This window comes from Drosophila nasuta, chromosome 2R (genome assembly GCF_023558535.2).
Source record: "Drosophila nasuta strain 15112-1781.00 chromosome 2R, ASM2355853v1, whole genome shotgun sequence".
Lineage (NCBI taxonomy): Eukaryota > Metazoa > Arthropoda > Insecta > Diptera > Drosophilidae > Drosophila > Drosophila nasuta.
The window spans coordinates 14,475,556-14,503,539 of NC_083456.1; the positions used below are offsets into that span (position 1 = coordinate 14,475,556).

At 43.3% G+C, this 27,984-nt stretch overlaps 1 protein-coding gene across 1 annotated transcript; it reads right to left on the reverse strand.

The window, feature by feature from the left end:
* Window positions 1-9: 9 nt before the first annotated feature.
* On the reverse strand, window positions 10-27,960 carry LOC132787133 (uncharacterized). The gene is given in 13 exon segments (XM_060794036.1): window positions 10-2,200; window positions 4,412-4,529; window positions 4,599-4,691; window positions 4,751-4,933; window positions 4,992-6,311; window positions 6,622-6,852; window positions 6,925-7,218; window positions 7,627-7,962; window positions 8,778-12,502; window positions 13,806-14,937; window positions 15,912-18,180; window positions 18,562-18,930; window positions 27,703-27,960. Coding segments are annotated over 12 exon segments (9,855 nt in total). The 5' UTR covers window positions 18,594-18,930; window positions 27,703-27,960; the 3' UTR covers window positions 10-2,078.
* Between the last annotated feature and the right edge of the window lie 24 nt (window positions 27,961-27,984).

Sequence of the window (27,984 nt, forward strand, 5' to 3'; positions counted from 1 at the left end):
GGATTTGAATTTTCAACTATATTCTTTATTGATAACATTTATCTCGTCTTTTCGCAGTTTTCATTTTTGTTCAAACATTTTCAATATTATGTCATACAATATGTATAGTGTACGGTATGTATGTATGTATGTATTTATGTATAGTATGTATCTCTATATATGTATGTATATGTATGTATTTATGCAATAAATATTTGTGTCTTATGTATTTTTTGCGATATTTGCGGATTGCAATTCATACTCTGATATAAGCTTGATATAATCATCGAACTAGCACATAAATTGACTTGGGCTGAACTAAGGGCAAACAAATTTGTAAGCATTTTACACATATTATAAGTATACATATAGCACCGCGAAACGTATAAATTATTTTGTGTGATATAATAAGTTTTGCACGTAATATTCTGTAATTATTAAATATGTACTATATATTGAATCAATCGCAAATTATTTCATAAACTTAGCAATAAATAAAACTTAAAACTCGTAACAACTAAAAACTAATAACTTGACATTAACTTAAATTACATTTTGTACAATTTGCTTGCTTTTCTTTTTGTTTACATATATATATATTGTGTGTTTATTGTGTTTATATATATATTTAACAGCTTATCGTTGTGTTGTGTTTACTTTATGCATATTTACGATATTAATTTTTAGTTGTTTGTATAATTTTAATTGTGATTTTCAATAACTTTAAAAGTTATACAGACATCAACTGTGAATTGCATAGTTAAGATCATTTATTTAGCATTGTTTAAAAACACTGATGAACATGTTTCGTAATTGTTTATAGTTCCTTCCATCCACTTCTCATTCATTAATTGCCTGGCTAATTGACCTACATTTAATTAATTGTGTATAAGTATATTTATGTATTATGTTTTCATTTTCCATATAATATATGTCGATATATTTTTTGTTGAGTAATTTAAAATTAATATATGCATTTTCGTACTTCAGATTCTTTTCACTTCAATTATATTAAGTGTTCAATTTTTTTCATGTAATAGGTACATTTGAAATATTGCCAATGGCTGAAAATGCCTTCAGAGTGCGCCTCATAGAAATGCTGTTACTTGAGCTTGACTGATTTTTACTTTGGATGTTGTTGGATTCTAGTATATGATGTTAGATGATCCTAACTAACATTTGGTGCCCTTTGTTTTCTTGCTTTTGATTTGTATTGTTTAGTAATTTGATGGCATTTTTCCTAAGCATAAAAATTGTATTCTATCAAATGCAATAATTGGCATAGAAATTGTTGTTGTGTTGCTTTGTTGTTACTATGTTATTTTGTAGGTTTTTGTTCAAAACGGGGAAAATGCGCTACTCTTCAAAAGTCTGTTTGCAAAAGTCTTTAAAGTTATTGTTTTAGTTACCAAGACATAAGAATTGGCTCTCCCATCCATTCTGTTTAATTTATTAATATTTTTGTAGAACTTGCACAGGAACGTGTACACTTTTAACTATACAACAAGTAGGTATTGATGTCGAAGATTCGGATACATAACTGTACATATATATATAGTATATCGTATGTACCTATATAGAGCGATATGGGTGCTACTATACTAAGCGACGACAGTCAATAAACTGTTAGCTACACTTTAAGAGAACGTTGCATTAACATTTGATGTAATTTATCATCGTTTTTTCGAATTGATTTTTAACACGCTTATTGATATGTTGCATCTTTTACATAAATAGTATGTATATATTATGTGTGAATGGAGTGTGTGTAAAAGAGTCATTGGGCGTATGTGTGTGTGAGTGTATATAATTGAGGCATATACGAATATGCATGCGTATGCATTAAGCATTAACAATTCTTTTTTTCGCTCCTAAAAATTCGTTTTCTTTTAACTTTCAACAGTGTTTTGATAAGATTTCTTTTGAAATTGGTTTGTTGTTTCTCTTCAGTCGGTTAACAAATTGATTTTCGATTAAAATATTGTTTTAGCAAAGTTTTTATAGTTTGATTTCGAAGATAAATGCAGCTGTTATTGTGCTTGATTTTAATCGATTTTCATTTCGGAGTTCTATTGTAAATCGTAGTCTCGGTTGTCAGCTTAACTATAAAAATTATCGCGTTGTTGGTATAACGGCAGTGGATCGGTTGGTGATTCCGAGCATCGTTCCTCATCGCTGCCCTGATTCGATTTGCCGTTGGCCGTCTTTGACATGGCTTTCTCTGTGGGTTAACATAAAAATATGAAAGGCATAATTAGTTTAAATTCTAGCAAAATGCAGGCCAAAACCTTCCCAAGCGTGCTGTAAAAGTTTGTAGAAAAAGTTTTATGGTAAACCTTGCTATACGAGTATGAGTTAATCTTTAAAAAAAATATATATTTATAAAAATATACATATACGAGTATATTTGTTTGTGTGTTGATTGTTATTGTTGTATTGTTTTATTGTTGATTTTCAGTGGTATTTGCTATTATTTCTGCTGTGTTGTTGAGCTTATACTTACTCGTCTTTTGAGCGATTCTGCGCATTTCTCTGACTGTTTTAGTTGAATTTACGCAGATTATTACAAGTGCGTGAATTTTGTTAGACATTAAGCAGTGGCAAACTGATTACCAGAATGACTCCATTTAATTATGAATTACTTAAATTCTTTCAAAATTACTGCTAACTGCCAATTTTACACTCAATGTCTTTGCGACATTCTCAATGCCAATGAAATTGCACTAGTTGGTGCTCAAATATAGAATTCAGTGCCTCTATTTGTCTGGCAAGAGTGTGTATGTGAGTGTGTGTTTTTGTGTGAAAGTGAGAGTGTGTGTGTCTGGAGTGTTATTGTGGTACTCAGGTGTAGCATTTATGTTATTAAGTTTTACAAGCGCGTGCGTGCTATTAGTTGTGGCCAATTCATAGCTAATAAACTAGGCAATATTTTCTTGCGAATTCATTTGCTTATATAATACGATTACTTATATGACAGCAAGCTACAAGTCGTAAGTTTGAAATATATATATTTATATTAAATCGGAATGTGTACAAACCTTGACTTACGCATTTTGTATTTCTGTTGTTTAACTTGTGCTTGTTGTTGTTGTTGTAGATGTTCTTGTTGTTGTTGTTGTTGTTGTTGTAGTAGTAGTTGTTGCAATTGCGTTGATGTTTTTGTTTGTTTTCTTTTTCGTTTTAGTATTTTGTGATTGCATTGAACTGATTTTAGTGTGAGCTTAGCATGCGGTAATCTCAACGTCGCGTGAGTTCTTTCTGTGCTGTTGTTGTTGTTGTTGTAGTTATGTTGTTCTTGTTGTATGTTGTATGTACTTGTAGTTGCTCTTATTGTAGTGTATAGTTAGGTGTATTGCATATGCATGTAAATCTTTTTTAAATTACATAACATACTCGAACCTCGTCAACAAATTTTCGTGATTCAACTCAAAGTGAACAAATATAACATAGTAGAATGCAAATCATTAAAACACAATGTGTAAAACAAAAACATAAACAACATGACAAGCTAAGATTGAGTTAGTTTTGACTAGTGGGGTTGCCTAAAAATATGCAAAAATAAAAATAAAATCATAAATATAAAATAATTACAAATAATATTATAGTATATAGAACATATAAACATACAAAATATAACTAAAATAATCAATCTTGGCAGCTGTACAATATTCATTTCTTATTGCTGCTCATACAATACGCGGCGTATGCGCAATATGTTCAGTTAAAATCTTATTATTATGAAATATTCAAAAATCACATATTTATACATAATTATTATTATGTGGAAATGTGGAATGTACGTATGCATGATGGGGCTATGTGGGCTTTTGAGTGTTTATGAATGTCTTTTATGTGTAAGTAAGGAGTGTGGAGCTGACTGATTGGAATCTGTTTTTATGTAACGTGTTAATGTGTGAATACGGAACGCCTCTGATGAACTCGCAATGACATGACAATGATCGGGGGGATATATAGAATTAAGGACGTAACACTTTTAGATTAGATGGTATGCATATATGATATGTATTCATTACTCGTCTAGAAAATTAGAAAAAGTTGAGAGAAGAAGTATAGATTAGAAGAGCAGCATAGAGACAGAGTTTCGAATGAGTGGGGTACAACATTTGGAATGTCTCGTTGAACATGATTCGATTACGCTATTTAAAATGCTTAGATGTAGGACAAATACATACATGGATCAAATGTATTCAGGTGTTCATTATAGTAAAACAGAAAACGATTTGGAAGAGCTTATTAGTTAGAACAAATAAAGAAAACACATTGAACGTAAATAGAACTTGCAAGCAATTGCAAACATCCGAATAAACTTGTACAACGTAATTTGCATTTTGGACATCGAATGGAACTCAACTCAAATACATATAAATGGTAGATACACACATAGAAATCATTTTAATAATTATTTACGTACCAGCCACTATTTTGCTGACTTGCATAACTTGCTGGGCCAAGATTTGATTGAGCTGCAGCAAATGCTCTCGTTGCTTCTTCTCGGCATTCAACTTGCTGGCTGGAATGGTTTCGTTCTCCTATAATAGTAAGTAAATTATATGAATTTATTGTGTTTATTGACATTTTGGGCAATTGCATGAACTCACATTGCTGCTTATGGGTGCTTCAGCCAGCATCTTCTTGATGGATTCAACTTTCTCCTGGCGACGTTTCTTCTCCTCTGGCGACAGTTCAGGCGTCTATTTAAATTCGAGTTTAGTTTAATAGTCAAACTTTGCTGTGTTAGTTTTTCACTTACTGTTTCTGGTATGTAACGCTCGGGTATAACAATTTTGTTGGGTGCCAATAGTAAATTGTCAATAGTATTCTCCGAGATCTTTTCTCCTTGACCAAGAGCCGAGCGCACCACATCGGGCGCATTAATGCGTGGACGCAACGCCACCTCCATGTCCAGATCATCGCGTGCACGCCAGTTTGTGTTCTGCAATCAAATAGTTTATTATTTCGGTAATTTAATCAATATAAATAATTGCACTTACATTGCGATTCATGTCGTTTTCAGCCTGCACCTTCTCCATGGCCTTTTGGTTAACATTGTTGGGCGCTGTGTAGTGTCGTCGCTTCTCGCGCGGCACAGCACGTCGATGTTTGTGCGGTGGCGGCACACGCTCTACAATCTTCTCGGTATCCTCGGATGCCGAACCAGCGGACATTTCGTTTATGATCTGCCGTGCTGCAACGCTCTGAAACACCGGCTCGGGGCTAATGTCCGTGAGACTCTTGTTGAGGCTCTGCATCGATTCGGTTTTGGTGCGCAGAGCAACGCGTGCGCTATCCCTGCCTGGATGTGCCTGCTGTTGCAGCTGCTTGGCGAAATAGGCATTGGCCAACGGATTCAGATTCTGCTGAGGATGATGGCTGTGATGATGGCCATTGCTCTGCGGTGCTGGCGGCGGTGGCGCCTGATGCTCGTAGTTGCTATTGCGATCGTAGTCACTATTGCCACCATTATAATGCTGACCATTCTGCTTGCCATTCATGTGCCGGCTGTGCCGCAGCTTTGGCGGTTCGTTGTAGCTACGCGGCAGCGACTTGGAGCGACTGTGATGTCCATTTGTCATGGGCTCCTCCACGCCATGCGCATATTGTTGCTGCTGCTGTTGTTGAGCATAGTGTTCTTCCTCCATAACCTGATCAAGATTCTGCGTGGAATTGCTCAAGCCGCGTTCACTGCGATCACGATGACGACGCTCCGATTCGCGCTTGACAATGCGCACCGTTTTGATCTCCTGTTTCTCCAGATTGCTGAGATTGGCAAAAGGATTGCTATCGAGAAAACCGTCGCTGTCCACGCCACTCATCTCCAAAGCATCGCTGCTGCCATTGTAGCGATTGTAGTCACTCAACTTGGCAGCGCTGTTGGTGTCCACATAGAGAGGCGTAGATAAATTCAAAGTCGAGTCATTCAAATGCTGTTGACTGCCGCTATTCAGCATGTTGTTGGCATCCAGATCGGTCTCTGTCCAGCTGGTCGAGTTACTGCGCTTCTTCAGGCTGCCATTCGAGGTGGCCGCAGTTGTCAATTCCTTGTTGCCAATTTCCTGATACAAACGCGTCGAATTCTCGGTCAATTGCCGCACCGCGGAACTGAGTTCATGTCGCTGACGCTGCATATCGCCGACCAATGACTGAACGCGTTCCAGCTCCGACTGCAGCACAGCTGCCGTCTGATTGCCATTCACCTGGGAGGCATCGCCAGTGTTGTTGGCCTCGTTGTTACGAGATGCCTGCACCTTTTGGCGTAGGGTGAGCAACTCTTGCTCGAGTCGCGCATTGCCCGCCACGGTCTGCTCCAGTTTCTGCAAAGTCGAAACAATCAATAATCGGTTTAGATAATGTGTGTTCCACATGCTTTGTTGTGGCTTTTTCGGCATATGCAGCACCTGCAGCAGCAGTTTTGCAAATTTGATAGTTGATGGAACGTAGAAGCCTTTTGCATACGTTGAACGCTAAACATATACTCGAGAAGTAAGTTAGTGATTGGTTGTTGTTTTTAGTTACAAAAGCGACATGCGATAAGCTCAAAGCAGACAGAAAAAAATCTGTCCACACACATACACATATGGCTAAGAATATATGCAAAAAACTTCTACTAGGCACCTGAGCTACCTTTGAGTTCTCGGCCAGCAATTTATGCACACGCGAGAGCTCTCGCTCCAGTATGTGCTGCTGCTTCTTGGCAGCCTCCAGCGCCATGGGCGTGGCATTGCTGTCATGTATGCGGGCCTTCAAGCCGCCCAAAGCGCGCTCCAGATCCTCTTTGTCACGCTGCAGACTCTGCAGTATGCCAGACTCCTCCTGCAGCAACTGATCCAGCTGATACAGCTCACGCACCTTGGCCTAAGTTTAAAGTGATTTATGAAAGTGTGATTTAAGAAAGTGTTCTTTATTGTTTTGGGAATGTGTGTTTACTTGCAACTCTGCCTGATTGGGACTCAGGCGATCCCATTGCTGTTGCTCCTCTTGCAGCATTTGACGCTCCTGCATGCGCTGATTGAACTCCATGCGATCCAAAGTCGCTGGCTGTGCGCGGCCATTGGCATCGTTCCGATACAGTGAACCGAGTTTAACCATGTTGTCAACCAGATTGACCAGCGGCTTGCTCTTCTCATATTGCCGCTCCAAGTCGAGCAAATGCTGCTTTAGATAATCCAGACGCTGAATGCTCTCGGCACGTGTCAAACCCTCGGCGCCACGAAGGCGATTCTAATTACAGCAGAAATGCAAAATTGTTAATAAAATCAAGTCGAAGTCAAGGCATAATAAGCACATAAAAGTTATATAGTTTTAGTGACGCGACCAAACACCAATTTAAACAAGTTAATAACCAGCACCGAAGAGTACAGAATTATTTAACCACCTGAACAGTGTGTATATCGCTGCAGCATTGCTCGATGGCTCGGGCCGTGTGACTACTCTGTCTTCGCAATTGTATCAGCAGCAGCACCAATTCCTCATGGGTGCGACTCAACAAATCGCCAGCGGATACATCCAGATTCTAGAGTATTTGTTTTGTTTGTTAAGTCAATCAATCACAAAACTTTTACTTTTCAATTTTGTGTGTGTCAATTTGTCCTAGAAAAAACTGTTTCAACTATATGCAACGTAACTTACCCGTATTTGGGAGCTGGTCTCTCGTTCAAGCATATCGATTTCAGCTCGACTACCCGCACGTCGCATGCCAAACTGCAGTTGCTGTTGCTGTTGGAGGTGCTGTGGCGTCGATGTCGCCATGCCCATTGACTTGGCATAGAGGCCGCGATCTGTTAACATTGTGGCCTTTGCGTATTTGGTTTCCTGTGCATTGCCATAATAGGGATCATAATGGGCAAACGCTGATTCATGCTGCTGTTGCTGCAGATGCAGTGCATCTGATGGATCCGGTTTGACAGTTAGATTGCCCTTTGGCAAATTGTTCACATTACGCACCGATATCGAGGCTGCAAAAAAGTCGAAATAGTTTGAGATTTAAGTATGCAGATGCATATGAGAAATGCTGTGAGAGGACATGTAATTATAATGCGTGCGCGAAATAATTAGAAAAGCATTAAAACAAAATAGTTATAGCGCCCTTTTTAGTCACATCTTCTTGCTCGTATTACTGGCTCTTTTGATTTGTCAGAAAGTTGCACTACAGAGTGGAGAAAGCGTCTAAAGGGAGGGTTTCTGTTTATTTTTGCACTGTCTGCACTGCCCGCATAAGTATGCTACAGTTTTTTTTTGTAGTACGTCAACTATACAACAGTTATACAAATATGCATTATGTGAGCGAGTGAGTGTGTGTGTGTGTGTAAGTGTAAGTGTGTGTGTGATTTGGTGATAGATGAAATGTATGTGTATTTACAAGCGCATTAATAATTACATAAAAGTAGGATAAGTGAGTCGATATAGATATGTATGTATATAAACAAAAAAGTTGCTTACCATATTTAGTTTAACTAAACAAAACATCACAACAATTATGACAACAACAATAACAAGTAACAAACAAAAACAAGTAATAAACAATGCCATCTCTCTCATCTGTGGGTATTTCTGGGGTTTTTCTAGCTTTCTCATATACATATAACTACAAAACAAAATTCAATTGCACAACTCAACAAAACATAAATAAATGAAAGAAAGCCAAATGCTGCATATTTCTGCGGGTTAATTGTGCGTATGTGTGCGTTGCTTTCTCTCTCTCTCTCTCTTTCTCTCTGTTGCTGTCTCTTACGGACGCTTCAGTTATTCCTTGTGTTTTGCATTTGGGCAACGGACACAATGGGATTATTATTCACATTGGCTTCATTGTTGCCATTCAGCTGTTGAATGATGGAGCGCACATTGCTGGTCAACGGCAGCATTGGACCACTAGATGCGTGCGTTCGCGTTGTGGTGGGCGTGGCAGTGGTGGGTGCGGTGGCAATTTCGGCATTATTATTGCTCTTCATAAGGCCACTCGACATGGCATCCCATTGCCGTATGTTTTCGCGATCCAGCTCGTTGGATTTATGCGATAAATTTGAGCCAGTTTCCTCGCGCAGCACTTCATACAGATTTGTCTCATTCTGCGTCTGCTGCAGCTGCACATAGACATCATGCTCGTCGCTAGATGGCGAGGGCAAAGGTGACGCAGTTGTTGTGACGCTGAGCCGTGGCTTTAGACAATCATTCACATAAGTCACATCACGACTTAGCTTCGTCTTGGTGGCATGACTACTCGGTGTGGTGACTGGAGCTGGTGTCGGAATTGGTGCGACGGCAGCAGCGACTGCAATGCGATCAAGATCGTCCAAGGAGCGTGCATGACGCTGTGAGACACGACGCAAACTCTCACGCCAGAGCGCATCCTCCTCCCAGAGCAGCTCTCCACCTAGAACTGAGAGTTGATTGGCGTTATTGCTAGCATTTGCATTAGCATTTGCGGTTGTCGCAGTTGTCGCTCTCTTGTCAACGTCACCAGCACCAACAACGTTTCCGTCTCCGTCTCCGTCTTCGTCATCGTCTTCGTCAACACCACGTCCATCCAACAGGCTACCACCGGTCAGTTTACTACCGATATTTGAATTTTTTTTAGTACTTGTAAGATATGAATGAGAATGGTTTAGTGAATGACTCTCATCGCCGGCCATCTCCATGGCATCAAATTGCCGATTGTTCAGCTTCAACTGCTGTTGCTGCTGCTGCTGCTGTTGACCGACTTTCAAGTTTTTACTGCAGCTGTAGCTCAATTTCTCATTGTTGGCCTTCACGCTATACAGATTCTTGCTGTCAATGCTCTGATCCTTGTCCACCAACGCATCCATATTGAACTGCCGTCGATCAATGGGGTTGTGAATGTGCGCTATGTTCAAGCCATGTGCATGAATATCGCGTTGATTATTTAAAGGTGGCGCCGGTAACTCGGAGTAATAGTATGGAGCTGACTGTGTGGAAATATTGCTGTTGTTTCGACTGTGCAACGGTGTGAGGCATGCAGCAGCGCCCTCTGCCACACTGCCCAGCTGCTGAATGGAGTCCGTGGAGGATAGAAAATGTATGTTGCCGTAGAAGTGCTGTTCGTCGCCGTCTGCATTACGGAATGTCTTTGGTGGTTTGATGAGATTGGTGAGTATATTGGCGCCAGCTGCGGCATTTGCATCGCTCAGCAGTTGCCTGGTGGGCGTGGCATGCGGATAGGGACGCAAGTCGGCGCTGCCTTGCAGGTGACTGAGATAGGTGTCGAGCTCATGGCTGCTCAGCGTCTCCTCAAAGTGTTCGCTCATCGATTCAATCTCACTAATGGACTCCTGGGACAGCGGGCGACGTGAACGCTGTCGCTCCAACTCCGAGTCGGAGCGTTGACGAAACTCCACCGAATCGCTTTCGCTGCTGTCGCCAAATGCCGCTGCACGCATTGGCAGTGAATTGTTGCTGGGGCAACGTGCAGGCGATGGCAGCTGCTGCAGCTTGCGATACAGCTCCAGATCCGACGAGGTGCGCGACGAACTCTTATCCGTTTGGCAGCTGTAGTTCGAGTCGGACAACGTGCGTGCATGCTGCTGCTGCAGCAAGGCCAAGCCAGGATTGCCGGCTGCAGTTGCGGCAGCCAACGCACGTCGGTGCTGCTGCTGCTCTGGAGTACCACGCACCTTGGCAAAGTGATCGGGCAGCGACAGACGGCTGCTCTTCAACGTGGTGCTGCTGGCTTCCATTTTGGGCAGATTGAGAGATGTGTTGCTGGCGTGCATCTTTGGCAATTGCTCGTACGATAAATGCACTTTGCTGCCGCTGCTGTCGCGTCGCTTCACAGTATCATAGTGCTCTGATGAGAAAATTTCCTCTGTCTTCAATTCCTCCATGGGTGGCGGAGAGTCTGGTATTGGCGGCGGTGGCAAAATCTCGCTGTCCGAGCTCTCCGCATAGTTGTTTAGCGGTGTCGAGGCGCCCAGATAATATGAAGCCGGTCGAAACGTATCCGACAGACTGAAACGTGTGCGGGAACGCAGTCGCTTCGCCTCCAGTTGCTGTTTGCTGCTCTCATCGTCCGCATCTGAGCTGTCGCTGGCCAACGCGCTCTTGGTGGGCTTTAGAATGTCGGGCATATCCTTGCCTTGACGTTTCTTCGACTTCTTTTTTCAGCGCCTCTGTGGCGCTTTTTTTTTGCTCTTCTTGAGTGTGGAACGTCCCGAGGAGCAGTGCGCCTCCTCGACAGCTGCAGCAGCGGCTGCCTTGACACCTGACAATTCCATATAGACGGGCTCAGCGTTGTTCAGCTTGATGTTGCTGATGCTGCTTGTGACTTGGCTGGAGATGCACATAATCTCGTAATTGCTGCGGTTATCATCATCATTCAGACCCTTGGTCATTTCCACATAATGATTCTCTTCCTCTTCGGCGAAACTGGCCACAAGGCTCAGGGCTCCAGGTTGGCCTAGCTCCACTTTCTTGGGTGTCATGGGCAGGTAATGACTTTCGTCTAACTGCTGATCTGTGGGTGTTATGGGCTCATTTACATACAGCTGTTGGAGCTCCTTGTCGCTGGGCAAATTAGCATTAGCGCTGACATCTTCAGCTGTTTGCTGCCTCTTAACATCTCCGTTGCTGGCATCAACAGCGTCATCGTCATCGTCATCATCATCGTCCTGCGCCAAAGCCTCGTCAATGTCATCATCTGTGTACTCTTCACAGGCGGTACTCTCATCGTCTTCGTCTTCATCATCATCTGCTGCTTCATCTTTAGTTCCTTTGCTTTCGTCTATGCACTCGCCCAGTGCTGGCTTTGACTCTGCCGTGGGTGTCAAATCCTCCTCAGGCTGCTGCAGCTGCTGATGATTCTGCTGCTGTTGCTGCTCTTTGTACAGTTTTAGTTGCATCAACATGGGCGTCTCCTCTGCATTGTTAATCGCTCCGCTGCCGCTTCCCTTTGCATACTCAATGTTCTCGTAGTTACTGCTGCTGCTGACCAGCTTGTTGCTGTAGACAGGCACATAGTTTGCATTCTGTGGTGACTTGGGTGCTTTTTTCTTGGGCAAAATTGGCACTGGCTGCTCACATTCATCCTCATCCTCATCGTCATCCTCATGCTCATCTTCATCCTCATTTCGGTTGCTTGTTGGCAATGGCAAATGCAGCTTTAGTTTCGGTTTCACCGAGCTGCCAGGCAGCTGCTTTGGCTGCACCTGAATAATGGGAGTTTTACTGGCCTCGTGCACTTTGAGTATTGGCTTTAACTGGAAATTGTGACTGCTTGGAATGGTCGTTATTGGAGTTGATGTTGCTGTTGCTATCTGCCCCATAGGAGGCGCCTCTTTATGCTTTGGCGTTGATGTTGCGCTTACGCTGCTTAAACTTGAGCTACGGCTTAAGTTCGATGCTGATATTGTTGTTGTTGCTATTGCTATTGTTGTCGCTGTTGTTGTTGTTATTGTTGTGCTTTGTGTGCTTGTTGCAGTTGTAGTTGTTGTTGACCTTCCTGCCGTCACACTTATGTTATCATCCACAGGCCCAGCAGCGCTCTGTGCGTCTTCTTTTCATTCAAACATTTACAAAATTTACAATGGTTTTTGGTTTTTGTGTTTTTGTTTATTTTGTGTGTAAGAAACCAAAAAAAACGTTTACACAAAAATGGAAAAGAAAGAAATGTAAAATATTTTTTGGTTGATTTTTTTTGTGTGTTTAATTTTTATATGAATTAAAATCAATCAAATGGGTTTTGTTTTGTTTGTGATCAATTTTATTTTTTTTTTATTAGCCCATGATTTTGAGGTTGAGTTTGGTGGTTTTAGTGCGAAATTTACAGCGGCTTTTAGTAGACGAAACACCAAGCACCCGTTTGCCATTGATTGAAATTTAAAGCAACTAAATAAACCAACTACTCAAAGAAATTACTTTCAACGTTTGAGAGAGAAAGAGACAGCGAATAGAGAACACACGCCAGATATATTTTATGTATTTAAAGTATACAACAAAAAAAAAACGAAAAGTATTTAAGCCAACAGAAAAGTTTTCGTATCTGCTGCCGCATTAGTTAATTGCAATTTTACTCTGTGCTCGGGACTTTTCCCCAAAATGCGCCGTTGCATACTTTTAGGCATTGGCATTTTGGGATTTACGAGTATTTATTTACGAGTATACGAGAGAGCATGAATTCTGTTTCACTTAATTGGCATTTACAAAATATTTGTGATAGGCCTGTTGCATTCTCGCAATCGCATTTAAATTTGCATTTGCATTCGCATTCGCATTGTGTGTGTGCGCACGGCAGGAAGGTTATTGTTTTTATTATATTGTTTGTATACATACAATATTTATTGTTATGCTGTGTTTCTTTTTTTTATGTATTTTAATTGCATTTATTATAAATTGCATTTTGCCTTTGTTTTCCTTGCATAATACAAATTAATACAAAAAATCAAATACAATTCAAAATAAAGACTACTACTACAGTTGATTTGATTAGTTAGTTTGCTGGCTAATTTAGTGGGAAAGTTGTGTTATTGTGGATTGTGTTTGGTTAATATTGTTTAAAGTGTTACTTATACTAGAGCTTTGCAAGGTGTTTAGATGCATACTATATGCAATCAGAAGCAAGCTCAACTACAGAACCAAAACTATTAAGACTAAAGTCAAATGAAGGCAGCTGACGGTCAAAGCTAAAGAGCTAACAGTACGAATAGAAAGTAGAGCACAACAAAGGCAAACTTGCAAACGAAAAAAAATATACAGAGAGCGAAAGATAGTAGATATAGACAGAGGATAGCTCAAAAAGACTTTAAGCAAAGCAAAACAAAATGAGGAACATGAACTGAACTGGGCAGCCAGGCACTTACCCTCATCATCCGACGAGTAATTGTTGTACACGCCACCAGGACCGACATTTGCCTGTGTTTCCGATCTCGAACGCTGTATGCCAGAGCTGCTGGGACTCGCTGTGGCACCGCCAGCTGCACCACTGCCATTGGCCACTAGACCCGTCTTGCCCGCATGTGGCGCGTAGCGTGCTCCACTGGCCACAGCCGTTGAGGCGAGCAGAATGTTGGGGTTGCTGCCCAGCTTGGACATGGCCGACATATTGCTGCCGCCTTGCTGGATGCCCTTGCGTGTCAGTGGCGACTGTAACATGCGCTGCTTCCACTCGAGCAGTCGCTTCATCGACTCCTCCCGCTTTCGCTCACCATCCTGTGGATTGTTGTTGTTATGCGGCGAAGGGGCTGCCGATGTGGGCGACGTTGCCACCGAATTGGAGGCCGAATAGTCATCGTCGATGCCACCGCTACGCTTGGGCAGCCGTGCGCTGGCCGAGCGCAGAAATTGCTCGTTCTTGCTGATGATCTCTTGCGTGGACATCGAGGGCGGGAATATGGAACCCGGATGCACATTCAAAGGAGGCAAATCCTCATCCTGCTGATGCTGTTGTTGATCTGGTTGTGCGTGTGTGGAAACGGATCGTGCGGCAGCACCAGCCCCAGCACCCTGACTGGCCGAGCGACTCATGCGTGGCATGCTGCATGCAACGTTGCCCTGTGCAGCCTGTGCCTCGGCGAGAAGTTCCTGTCGCTTGTAAGCACGCTCATAGGGATTCTCGTAGCCAATGGTGTGCACAACACCGCTGCCAAATTCACCGCCCGTTGTGCGATAGCTGCCCGCCTGCTGTGGCTGTGCAGCTGCACCACCACCTCCGCCGCTTTGCAAGTAAAGCGCACTCTTGCGCATCTTGTCCGCGTAGCTGGCCTCCGAGTAGTAGAAGCTATCGGGTGTGCGATTTATGTCGAGACTCGATTTGGGTCGCGGTGCACGGCCCGTTTCGTGCTTGCTGTGTGCAACGGCAGCGGCAGCTGCAGCCGCAGCGGCCTCGGCACGCGCCTCATACTCCAGAAAATCAGCGGAATGGGGACGCACAATGGCCGCAGCGGAGCGAGCACGCAAGTCCATGGTATTGATTAGTTGATCGGCAGGCGACGGCTGCAAAAGAAGAAGAAGGGGTTACACAAGTCAGTTAAATTGGCATAAGGTGGTTGCAATTTAAACGAGGGCTAGTTACGACTCTAAATGGAATGCCACCAAAACGAACGCGTTTTTGCCAAGTGGCAAGCGGCAAGCGGCAGACACAGCTGCTATTGGGCCCAGGCACATAAATCATGCACGCGACTCATTTCCCGGCTGACCCACAAAACGAGGCTGCAACTTCTGCTCCTGACTCACACACAGGCAAAAGGGTGAGCAGCCCATAAAGTTGCACTTTAGCGGCACTTGGCAGCTGGCTGTTAGAAGCGAGTGCAGCACACAAATGTCTGCAATTTAGCAACCCACTGACACACTAAAGTCTAATTAGTGGGCGCGGTGGCAAGGAGCAAGGACTCCCACAAATGTTGAAGAATGAAGCGAAGTGAAGTCAAGAAAAACGTAACAGTTTTCCCAGAAGACACGTAGTTGCAATTTCCAGTGCCTTGTTAACTAGAATGAGTTATTAATATTAAATTTGACAGCAACTCAAACTCTGAGTCTCTATATGTCTGCCACTCTTTTTTCAGTCTATGAACAAAATGAAAATTTTCTCGAAATTGGTGCTGTAGAAATGTGTTGCATCTAATTAGCTGCTAGATATCTGAGTGAGCTTATCAAAGCACACAAAAGCTGCTAACCAGCCTCATATATACGGCTGTTGGGCAAAAAGTTATGCTCACTTTAAGAGCTTGCTCTGTCTGCTTCTATTCAAAGTTCAAAGTTGATGTGAAAGGCTGGTCAGGCTTGTGGAGGTAAACTTTTCATCAGTCGGCTGACTTTTATGTCTGACCATGTTCCAGTTTTTGCCTTTTATTAACGATGAACTACCCGGGAGACTCTTTCATCAGCAGACAAAGTGCAACTGAATGCATTTCCTATCCTCTCCCACTGCCCCACTTGGTTTACATTGCGTATGCATAATGCGGACTTACCTCCAGATGATTGGGTGTATAACGCTGTGGCATGGCTGGCACATGCTTGTTGCCATCGTAACTAGGCGGACTCAGTGGCCGCCTGTAACTAGCTGCCTCCTGCAGCAGCGCTTCGTGTGCCGACATTGGAGCTCCTGCTCCCCCCAGCTGTGACATATTGTAGATGTCCTCGTAGTCGGCAGCAGCTGCCGCCGCAGCAGCGGCAAACATGCGTTGCTTAGAGCGCCCATAGGCATCGGGAGTGCGACGTTCGGCCTGCAGTTGCTGCTGTGTGGGATAACCGGCGGCGCCGCCGCGTTGCATCAACTTGGCCATGTAAAGATCTCGCTCGCCATACAACTCCTCGACGGCACGTTGCTGCTGCAGACGCGCTATCTGCTCCTCCATATCGAGATGCTGCTGCTGAAACTGCGCTTCGAGATGATCCAGCGAGTACTGCTGTTGTGCCTGCTGCAGCTGCAGTGCTGTGGACACGTGTCCTGTGCGTGTGTCATAGATGGCGTGGTGCTGTTGCGGCTGCTGAGATCGTTGCTGCTGCTGTTGCTGCTGATACAACTGCTGCGTAGGTGACATGACGCCACCGCTGCGTCGACTAGGAGGCGCTGGCTGCTGCTCGTTATGCTCGGGCGATGGCGACGAGTAGCCGCCGTCATTGATGCGACGCGGCTTTGGCGGTGCATTTGCATAAAGCGGTTGTGCACCGCCTCCCCCGCCTCCATTGCCAGCTCCCGCATTGTCCGAGGCCGGCGTCACTTGCCCCTTGCCAGGCTGCGATTGCAGCGTATGAATGCCCGAATCGGAATTCTCACCACTGTGATTCAACGAGCTGTTCACACTCGGCTCCGATTCGCCGCCGCTGCTGGGCGCCTGCATTGTGCTGGCTGCTGAGAGCGCTCGCACCCATTGCATCATGGCATCGGCATTGTCGGCTGCTAGCCAATAGGTGCGCATATTCTGATGCTCGCACTTGAAGGCAAACTTGCGATAGATCTTGTCCTCGGGCAAACAGGCGGATACGCGATATGAGGGTAGCAACACCGAGCCCAGCAGTTTCTCCTCCTCGGGTCCCTTGTAATAGTACAGACAGTACTCAGCGAGGACAAACCAACGTTTGCGCCACACCTTAAGGCCATCGGAGCCCTGTTTGTGGAGCCAACCCGAAAGGGTGACAGGCGTTGTGGGCGGTCGCTTTGTGATGGGCGATTTGAGCGCCTGAATGGAGCCAATGCTCTTCTTGCGATCGAGTGGCGCATGTGTGGGGCTGCGCGTCGAGGCCGAGGACGATTCCTCGGAGCTGGGCGTGGGCTTTGGCTTGACAGCCGATATCTGCGTTTGGCACGCCTGATTGACAACATGACCGGGATGATTCTGCTGTATGTAGACGGTTCCATGTTCGCTGCCTGGTGTTTGCAGTTCAGCTTTTTGACGTTGTTGTTGCTGTTGTTGTAGTTGCTGCTGCAGCTGTTGCTGTTGCAGCTGCAGTTGCAATTGTTGTTGTTGCGCATAGATCTGCTCTTGGTAATGCTTGGGCATCTGTGGCTGCAGCTTCAAAGGTCCCGCTGCAGCCTGATATTGATTTGATAGATTCAACGTCGAAGGCGGCGCTCGTTGCTGCTGCTGTTGTTGTTGTTGTTGTTGTTGTTGCATTGTCATGGTGGACACCATGCTGGGACTCTGACTCATGTGGTAATGATTGGTTGGCGGATTCATCGCCTGTCGCATGGCGAAAGTGCGCTGCTGCTGTTGCGCCGCCTCATTCTGTGTGGCCATCTGTGCCTGCATCTTGGCCTGTTGCAGCTGTTGATACTGCGCCTGCAGCGCTGATATGGGATGCTGGCCCGCGATGGCGTTACTCGCCTGCAGTCGCCCAGCAGCCGCCAAATACGTGCGTTCCGTGGGCGATTGATAGAGCTGCTCCCCAGTGCCGCCACTGCTCGAGTATGACTGATGATACGGCGAACTGTGCGAGCTGCTCGAGTTGCCACCTCCGCCATGGCCATGTTTTAACAAGCCATGCTTTGCCTGCGGCTGCAGTTCGATAGGAGAGAGTGGACCACCGCCCGAGGATGAGGTGGCCGTGGGCGATTGTTGATAGAGCGCCTGCGGTGGTAGATGGTAACCGGCAGGCGAGTGTGTCGCCGTGCGATAATCAATAAGATTCGTTTGATAGGCCAGCGGCAATTTCTTTTGTTGCGCCGTTACTGCCTGTAATTGTTGCAGCTTCTTGGCGTCCATGGTGCCGGGCGTGAAGAGTGGTGGCGCCTCCAGCCTGTAAAAGAAAAGTAGAGAAATTAACACAAATCAGAGATTGAAGAAATAAATGGGTGTCAACTCAATTATCAAAGGTCGCCGAGCTTAATTCAATTGCGTGAGCAGTCAAAGGCGGTCAACGAGGCATTTTCAATTTGGTTGCCAGTGAATAGCACTAAATCCGCGGCAGCAAAACTGATTGGATGAGCTGGGCAGATGCACTGGCTCAGCTCGTAATTGACGCTAATTGATTGAGTGCAGTTCGGCGGGCAGTTTGGGGGGCACAACAACTGCCTCGAATGACCTGCCCTGTGCCTCGACCAGTAAAAATTTGCATGTAAACTACGTATTTCGTAATTTGCAGAGCACGTTTTTTTCTCTTTGAACTCTGAGTACTTACCAATCCCACAGCTGATAAATGCAGCCAAACATGTTTGCGTTGCGTTGCGTCGTGTTGTGTATTTACGTTAATCAATTTATAAATTAATTGGGCTTAGCAATAATTCAATTGCGCGAATTATACAATCTGATTCGCCTCACTTTTATTATTTGATTATTGCGAAATGCGAAAACTGAATTACGTTTTTCATTCTCATTTTCAATTTGAAATGCTGCTCGGTCGTCTCCTCTTTTTTCTTTCTTTTGCGTTATCGGCACAATTATTTTTCTTTTTTTTTCTTGTATTTATTTTTGATATGTTTGGTTTATTCGTGCCATCGTCGAGAAATTGAAATCATTGCACTAGCTAGCTAGCCCAGTTGCACTGAAACTACGAAAACGATTTCTATTTTTATTTGGGACAAGCGCAGATTTATGTGCAATCTGTGAGAATCAACAGACAGCAGAGAGACAGAGAGACATAAATTGATATACACATTATTTGTATTATTTTGAGAATATTTTATGCATGTTTTTCGCATTACAATTCGAAATTTAAAATGCGCATCACATTATGAAAATGCATTTATAATTGCCGTCTAAAGCTTAATTGAACATTTGATCGCTTTTATCAATTTAAATATTTTGATATTTTTGCGAAGTTATGGAACAACCAAAACAGACTTTATTGCAGACGGCACCGCAATTAAATATGACGGCTTCGGCTTCAATGCACACAGGTGGAAATTCCATATGGTATATATAACATATATATATATAATATGCGCAGCCACAGAGGCCCAATCGCAACCGCAGAGAGACAGAGAATCTGTCAGATGAGCCGGAGTTGATAACGAAGTCAACGGGTAAAATGCGTTTAATGCAATTGACCGCCGCTCTCCAATTATTTGACACAAATGAAATGAAAGTTGCCATTGCAAATGTATGTGTATGTATGTGTGTGCGGAATGCGAAATGTATTTCGCTCGAATGCGTTTGCCAAATTAATTATGAATTGCACATAATTTATTTAATTCGAGTTAAAAATTCGTTGCATACTTTCAGGCCCTGCAAACAGATATGAATTATGCCCATCTATGCTATCTTTCTGATGGATACTCTAGCAAGTATGTATGTTTATTGGCACTTGAAAGAATGCCAGCAGCAGCGTAATAAAACGTCGACACAAATGTCGACGTTTGTGCATTAAAAGCAAAATCCTGTTGAAAATGTTACGCAATAAATAAACAATTGATCCGGCCATTTACAACGACAAGAAATGTGTCTGTGCGTGTGCCTACTGTAATTGTATCTGTGTGGGTGGTTAGCTTCTTCCTTGCGAGTGTGTGTGTGGGAGTTCTTTGGTTGTCGACAAATGTTAAATCAATGCTTTAGCCACCTTCTGGTATGCCAATTTCATGCTACAATCAACACTATCCCCGTAGCCTAGCCTGGCCAAAGCAGGCAGTCAAGCAACCAGGCAGTCTGGCAATGCGATTGCTGGATTCATTTTATAATTGCCTTCAAGCCGGTCCACAATTTGTATGGCTTTCAATTAACGCCTCAGCCAGATGGCCTGAGAACTGAGAGCGTCACGACGTGGCCAACAGCAGCAAATAAAATATTGGCAACTGAGAACTACGAGGCGAATAGCAACACAGGCAAACACGGCAATAAAATCGATGGCGACTTAACAATAGTCGAGTCGAGTCGAGTCTCTGGTCAGGACTTGGCTGTCGTATTGTTGTGAAATGGAGTTATGGTCCTTTTTCCCCCCTTTCTTCTCCCCTTTTAACAATCGTTCAGCTGCTTTTGTGTCTGATGGACGTTGCTAATTTGAGCATGAAATATGAACGCAAAAGTATTTTATATTCGCAAGCATGAAATGAATGTGAAGCGACGTATGCCAAAAGTTATGTGCATATAAATGTGAAACTGTTTTCTCACACACACACACACACACAAATATAGATCCTCTTGGAGAGCAATATGCGAGAATTATGCATCGAATGCGCATTCATAGCGTAATATGCTTATGTATTCAACGCATTACAATGCTGCTGCTGATTAGAGGTCAACTCCCCAAAATACTCGCAATGCATTTTGTATTTACATTCAACTCAACTTTGGCAGCACTAAAACCATTTACCATTCGGTTAGTTTGGCTATGAAATGCTAATGTTATGTGGTGCCGGAAGGATTGCTAGAGAGGTGGAGGAGGGAGACATTGCTAGCTATCTAAATTCGGAATTGATAATAACTGACAGCTCGGCAGCTCGATTGGCACTTGAATTGGAGCACAATGCAAACTCCTACGTGATTTATATTGCTCATACGCAATGTGAATTGTGCGTAGATTAGCTCGGCTATAAATAGAATCAATAGGCAAAAGGGATACACATATACGAGACTAAAAAGAGTGCTGTCAGCAGCAGCAGCATGCATGAAATGTCAACAAAAGTTAAGCCAAACAATTGAAATCATAGCCTACAACTTGGCGCTGTGTCACCTTTAAAATCGCTTTAATTACGACTCGACATGCAACAGCACAAAGTACTATATAAATGTACATGGCACTTGTCGTGCATATGGTTACATGTTTGTTGCGCTGCCAATGCAATCAGAGACCACAATGACGTCATTACCATTGGCAGCAAGTGTCACTCACCAAAGTGGACACTAACGAGAGACCAAGAAAGCCACAGCCCAATGACCCACTCAACGAGAGGCATTTCACTTCAAACCCTGTTTGCCGTCGGCTCAAGTAGCCAACGGGCCCCAAACTGTCCTCCTCTTCGGCGCAGTTCAACTTAATTAATATTGTGGAGGCCACGAAGAGTGAAAGAAGCAAGTAGTTGCAAGGCTCGATCTCTCTCTCTCTCTCTGTCTCTTGGCCGCACGTTAAGTGCAATTATAAATGCTCATCAAGCAGATTTCAAGTGGAAACGGAAGCTCGGAAGTGAATGCCATAAAAAAAATAAACTGAGCAACAAATTATTTGAAATACTTCACTGTATAGAGAATGCTAACAAAAACAAGAAAAATCAATACGAGCTGAGTGAAGGCAAAGCCCACAAATACTTTGAGACTCTGCTGAACTGGGATAGCTTTCAGAATGGTGACAAAGTTGCTGTGAAACACACACACACACAGTAACACACACAGTGACAGCAGGGAGTGAACAATAACAACTACAAAGTAGAGGCAGCTCTGCGAGTTGGCAGATAAAACCTTTTACTTTTTTTTTTTCTGCTGCCATTTCTTAAGCGCCTCTGGGCTATTGGCACATGACCTTGCCTCGACTGCCTGAGACGCTGACAGACTGATACGACAGACGCTTTGATGAGTTGTCAACGTTGCGAATTGTATGTGTGTGTGTGTGTGTGTGTGTGTGTGTGTGTTGGGTGTCTTGGGTAGAGAGTTGCCCTTTGGGCCATAGCATACTTATTGGGGCGAAAAGTGTTGCATAATATTTGCGCTGGCAAACGGCTAACAATTTACAAACGACACTCGGATTGTCGCACCACACAATTTGGCACGCCATTTGCTGCGCCAATAAAATGAATGTGTTTAAAAAAAAGAGTTTGAAGTACGCATAAAATAAATATAAATGTAAGCAATTCAATTTGATGCAGTTTGATCAAACAATTCTGTTGGCTGTAGTGCACCTGCAACTGGTCGTAAATTTGCAATTGCAATTGCAAACAATTGAATGTAATTAAACGCATATCAATCAAATGCAACTCTCTGCATGTAGATCAATATGTGTGTAATTAAAGTGGATGGCAATCTATTTGGTGTGGACAATCGATTATATTGCAATCGAGCCGAAAGTGCAACAAGAGCTTCTCTGGCCCTTTCTCCTATCTCCTGCTCATTGTCGCATGCGAGTTTTGCATTGCAAATTTACCACGCACGCATAAATCAACTGGAACTGGGATTATTAATTGGCCACGCTCTCTCTTCCTCTTTCCCTTTCTCTTACACGCAAATCAGTTATGAAATTGGAAATGGATACACAAATTGGAAAGGACAGGAAAAACTAAGTTTCGGCCCTGAGCCAGTTCAGTGAATTGAAACTAAGCAATGTTGTGACATTTTTGACATGTTTTTTATTTGTATAATCTAAAAAGCATTTTGGGGCTGTTAAATACTTTATTATGCCACCCCCCAACAGCCCGCTTAACCTATTTGTCGAGATGTTGTATATTCAAATAACATTTTGCAGACTGACAACGCAGCTCACTCCAGCACTCTGGCAGCAATTCAAACTAACACACTTGATTTGGTCGACAGTGCACTTCAATTCGTAGACAGCATTTGCTGAGAGAAACGCCGAGTGTTTAGAGAGGTTAGAAAGGGGAGATGTTAGAGGGATACACAGGGTTCTCGAAAGCCTTGCTTTATAGCACTGACAGTTTTGGTATACAAAACAAAACATGAGGCCAACAACAAACATAAATATTCATTGCGAGACACAGAGCTCAAGAGAGAGAGAGAGAGAGAGAGAGAGAGAAAGAGAGAGGGAGCGAGCATAGAGAACACATCTAGGAGACTGGTGTGTGTTAGTATGTGGGAGTGTGTGTGCGGGTGTGTTGTTGAGTGCATGCCAACTTCCGCCCAGAATGACACTTGATGATGAAGATTTTGTTGCTTTCACTTTTTGCCATTGTGCTGGTCGCCGGCCTGATTGGCTGACGACTCAACAGAGTGCAATGGCTGGCTATATACATATAGTACGAATACCCGTATAGTATACATACAATTACACATCCTCTTCACTGGCATGAGAAATTGACAACCGGCAAAAGTGAACGTGGAACGAGTCAAGCAATTGCGACAGCTGCCAAGCCAACTAGGTGGCTATTAAGCATAGTCCTTACAGCCTTACACATTCAGCCAGGTGGTGATTATCGAGTACACACACAGACACACTCTAACACATACACACACATCGGCATAGCAATACACTTTTGCATATTGGCTGGTAAATTGAGTAAACAGGATGATGGCATAGTTCGGAAGAGGAAGCTGAATAAGTCATTGCAGCCATAGCAACTGCTGCGCTGACAAGATTACTCCTACATTATGGCAACAACAAGAGCAACAGCAACAACAACAACAGAAAAACAGCAACATCAGCAACAACTTTGATGACATTGCCCTGGAGCAAGATCTGGTTGCCGCCTAGGCACGCGCTAAAATTCGCTCGCATTCATTTGCAGCCGTCAAAAGTGAAAAATTCAAATCAAGGCACGGCAAGGACACGCGGCTTAGCTGCTGAATACACACACACAAAGTCATAGACACACACACACACACACCTACACATACATGTACACAGTCACAAGCAGGCAGTCATGTGCCAGGACTTTATCACACAAACATGAGCGACGGCGGCTGTCATTCATGTTGCATACCAATTTAAATACTTTGCACGCACACTCGTGCCCCGTGTGTGTAAGAGAGGGATGCGAAGAAGGCAGAACTACCACCAGCAAACATTTCCCTTCTTTCCTCTACTTTCTGCCGTTACCCATTTCCGCTTTTGGCAGCACAAAAGCCACTCGGGCTGGCTTGCGCCTGCAGGATGTATGCCATGTTTGTGCCTGACCCTCTCTGTGCCGCACCTCGCTTTTTAGTTCTCAGCTTGCTGCTCCCTTTTTCCCTCTACCTCTCGCTTCACGTGTATTGCATGTGGGGAACAAAGGCAAGCAAAAATATTTTCCTCTAATAGTTGTCGTTAAAGTTTACTGTGTGTGTTTTTGTGTGTATGTGTGTGTATGCTTTTGTTTATGGTATATTTGTTTTGCCCTTCTCTGGACAGCTTGTCCGAAACTGAAGCGAGAGTCGAGCAAGAATTGAATTAAAACACTAAAAACGAACAATGGAATATAGATGAATGAATAGCAGTGAATCCCTTTCACAAAATTCAGCTCTAAAAACTATCATAATTGAGTCTACATTTTTTGTTCTCTTTCTCTCTTTCTCTCTCTCTGTTTTCCATAATTTGTAAAGTTTTGCACAAATAAGTTTTAAAGGATTTATTATTCGTGGCTTAAACAGCTTAAGTGTTGTTGTTTTTTTTTTTTCAACCCAAAATACTAACTACCAAGCTACTTTTGAAACCACCCACGTTTATCCAACATCTGCGATACATTGTTATTTTTATGTGCTATTTTGTTTTGTTCCATTTCTCTCCTTTTTTTTTGTATTTTTTTCTTTGGCCATGTTGGGCGAATTCATTTGGCATTTGATATTTTTGTGCTCCTTTGTTGTACGATTGTAAATATATGTTTGCTTGTGTTTGTGAGTATGTGTGTGTGTGTGTGTGTGTGGGCAAGGGATAGACTTTTAGCTTTTGCTCGGCATGTTGGCCATTACTTTTCTTCGAGAGAGAGAAATGCAAATTGTTATTGATTATGCAGCATATAAAACTAAACTACAAATGTACACAAGCAAAAACTCATGCGATTTTGTAGATTTTCATAAATTCGAGCAGTTTTGACCCAGAACCCTTTCCATCTAACCTTCATTTTGCTCTTGTTGTTATTATTGGCATTGGGAATAGTTTAGAAATTTGCTTAAACAAACTTAATGAAAGCTCCGAGACGACTCGAAAGTTGGAGAGAGGCGCAAAACTATTTTAATTTGCACGTCAGTTTTGGGCAACAAGGTGAAGTATTGCACATACGTCATGTTGGTCGGGGGCACTGGCTTTTTAATGCAGTAAATACCTACTAAAATGCACTTTGACTGCTTGACTTTCGGCTTAGAAGTTTTGTGCCAAAGTTAAAGCTAAAGTTGCAGTTAGAGTTGAAGTTGGAAGTTGCTGCTGAAAAAGCGCCAGCTGAAAACCTTTCATGCCGAGTTCGGCAAACAGTTTTGCCTGCGGCTGCAAAACCCAAACAGTTCAACAAAAACTTTTACCCCCCGTCTCCACAACAACCACATATCGTATGTTACCAAAAGTCAGCAACAGCAGTAGCAGCAGCAGCTCACATACTGAACTGCAAAACGTTGGCTACCGGCACGAGGGATACATAATGAGTTTCGTAATTATACGCCATGTCCTTTCGTCCGTTGCCTTAGCCTGATGCCTTGGCGCTTGCAATTACCTGCAGAATCGAGTGTCTAACTTTTAATTGCTGATGCATGCGAAATAAATGCGAAGACAGCAACCAACCAAAGTCAGCAGAAAACCGCACACAAAATGCGTGTTCGAGGTGAGGACAGCGCGTCATCAAGAGTTCATTTCTCTGCACGATTGCTTGCTCGCATGTAATTCAGTTGCTGCACTCAAATCTAATTTTACATTTGGCCTGAAGAGCATAAGCATAATGCCAAATGCAAATGAGACGAGCTATGTACGTGCACAGAGAACTGGGCTGCAGCTGCTGGCGCCTTTCTGACGACTGCTTAAAATTAGGCAAGGCCATTATGAAATTATGAAAATGTGAGATTGAAATGGAATTGAACATGACGTGAGACGGTAAAACATTTGAGCAATTACATTAAGCAGCGAAATCTCTGAAAATTGTGCAATCAGCCAAATGCTTGTGTGGTCTTTGCTTATCTACAGAATGTGCACCAGAAATGCCAACAGTATTCTTTGGCATGCTTTGACCTTTTGATGAACCACTTTTGATGATAAATCGAATTTTGACACTTGACTGCCAATGTATAACACAAAAATCTATTATTGCACTCAATTGCTATTAGAAATGTTCAAAAGCTATTTATTAACACCTGAAGCTTTGTCAACGTTGTTTTTTGTTTTCTATTGCACACAACAATGTTAATTATATAACAGCATTTCACATGTTCAGGCCATTATACTAACCGATAAAATTACTTGATTAAAAGTTTTTGAAGCCTGTCAGGTGCCTTGAAACTTTTGCCAAGCACAAAAATTTGAAACGCCATCGGAGTAAAATTACGTATACGTAATTATCAACATGTATTTATAATTAAATTCTAATGGATATCTTTGTTAGGTGTATTAAACGAAAATATTTAAAATGCAATACCTGAGAATGGCTCTTAATGTGAATTTAATGGAATGCTTGGATGTTGTATCAGTCTAAGCAAAGTAAAGGGAAATGTGTGCAGCAAGGAAAATATACGAATGCAAGGGAATACGGGAAAAACTTAAGCCAGACTGTGTGTGTTGGCAGTTGTCGACTTGGCTTCTTGATATGCAAATGTGAATGTAGATTCTGTTTTGAATAACTTATTCATTAGACGTGATACACGTAAGAGTGTATATCTCTGTGTGTGTGTGTGTAAATAATGCGCTGCTAGGCATAATAAATTGCTTTAAAAGCGGCCAAAGATGGCGGCAACCAAAGAAAGAGGCAGACAGACAGACAAAGTTGGCAACAATTTAGTTTCTTCTTGTGGCAGTCAGTGTCCTTGTTGTGTGGCTGTTGTTACTTTTTCACATGCTGCTTTATGTTGTGTAGCCTCACACGGATACACACACACCCAGACACATACACACGTGTGCTGAAAGGAATTGAAACTCATGTGGTGGGCAATAAGCGAGACGCGCGAGTCGCAGACGAAAATAAACGCCAAGAGGACATAACGTTAGTAAAAGGAGAGCTCTAAAGAAGGCCAACACCTGAACTGATACACTTTTCTCAAAGGCAGCGGCAGTAGTTGAATGGTGGGAGGCAGAGGAGGAGAAATGGGAGGCTCTACGTCAGATATGAGTTTTGGACGCTTTCACTCCCAACAGTCGCTAAACTTTTGTGTTGTGCGCGCGACGCGAACGTGGGCCAAGGGGAATGTAGCATGTCGATGAGGATACGGACATGGACATGGACATGGACGTGAACGTGGACGTGGACAGTGCTCGGCAATACGACGAAGTCAAGGCTCGCCTCGTTGGGGCTGGCACATAATAATTTACATAATATACGTGTGCGCAATCAGCACAACAACAACAACAAGAGGAGCAACAGCAATGAGCAAAACGATATCAACGATTCAGTGTAGCACACACACACATACACAGAAATATTTTTGACTGGATATTTTCACTCTCGCACTGGGAACGTGCTTTCGTTTTTTGTGGGTAGAGCTCTTCGAATCTTTGTCGCCCCGCTTTACATAACACACCGCACAACCAAAAATTTCTAATTCATTTTCGTTTTACTTTTATTATTCGCGTTGTGTGCTGCGCAAAGTTGAAGATTCACGCAGCCCAAAACACACGATGACTGCGACTGCGACGGCGAATACAACGACGACGTCCCACGACCGCCCAACGCCCCAAACGCCCACGGTGTCTTATTCCTGTTATATTTCTGCCCTGTTGTTTTTTCTTAATTTGTTGAGTTGCCAACCAAACAAGAGACGCACGCGTTGCCAACCGTCCGCTCGATGTTTTATGGGCAGCCGTTGCTGGCGAAATTCGTGAAGAGACTGCTGAAAATCC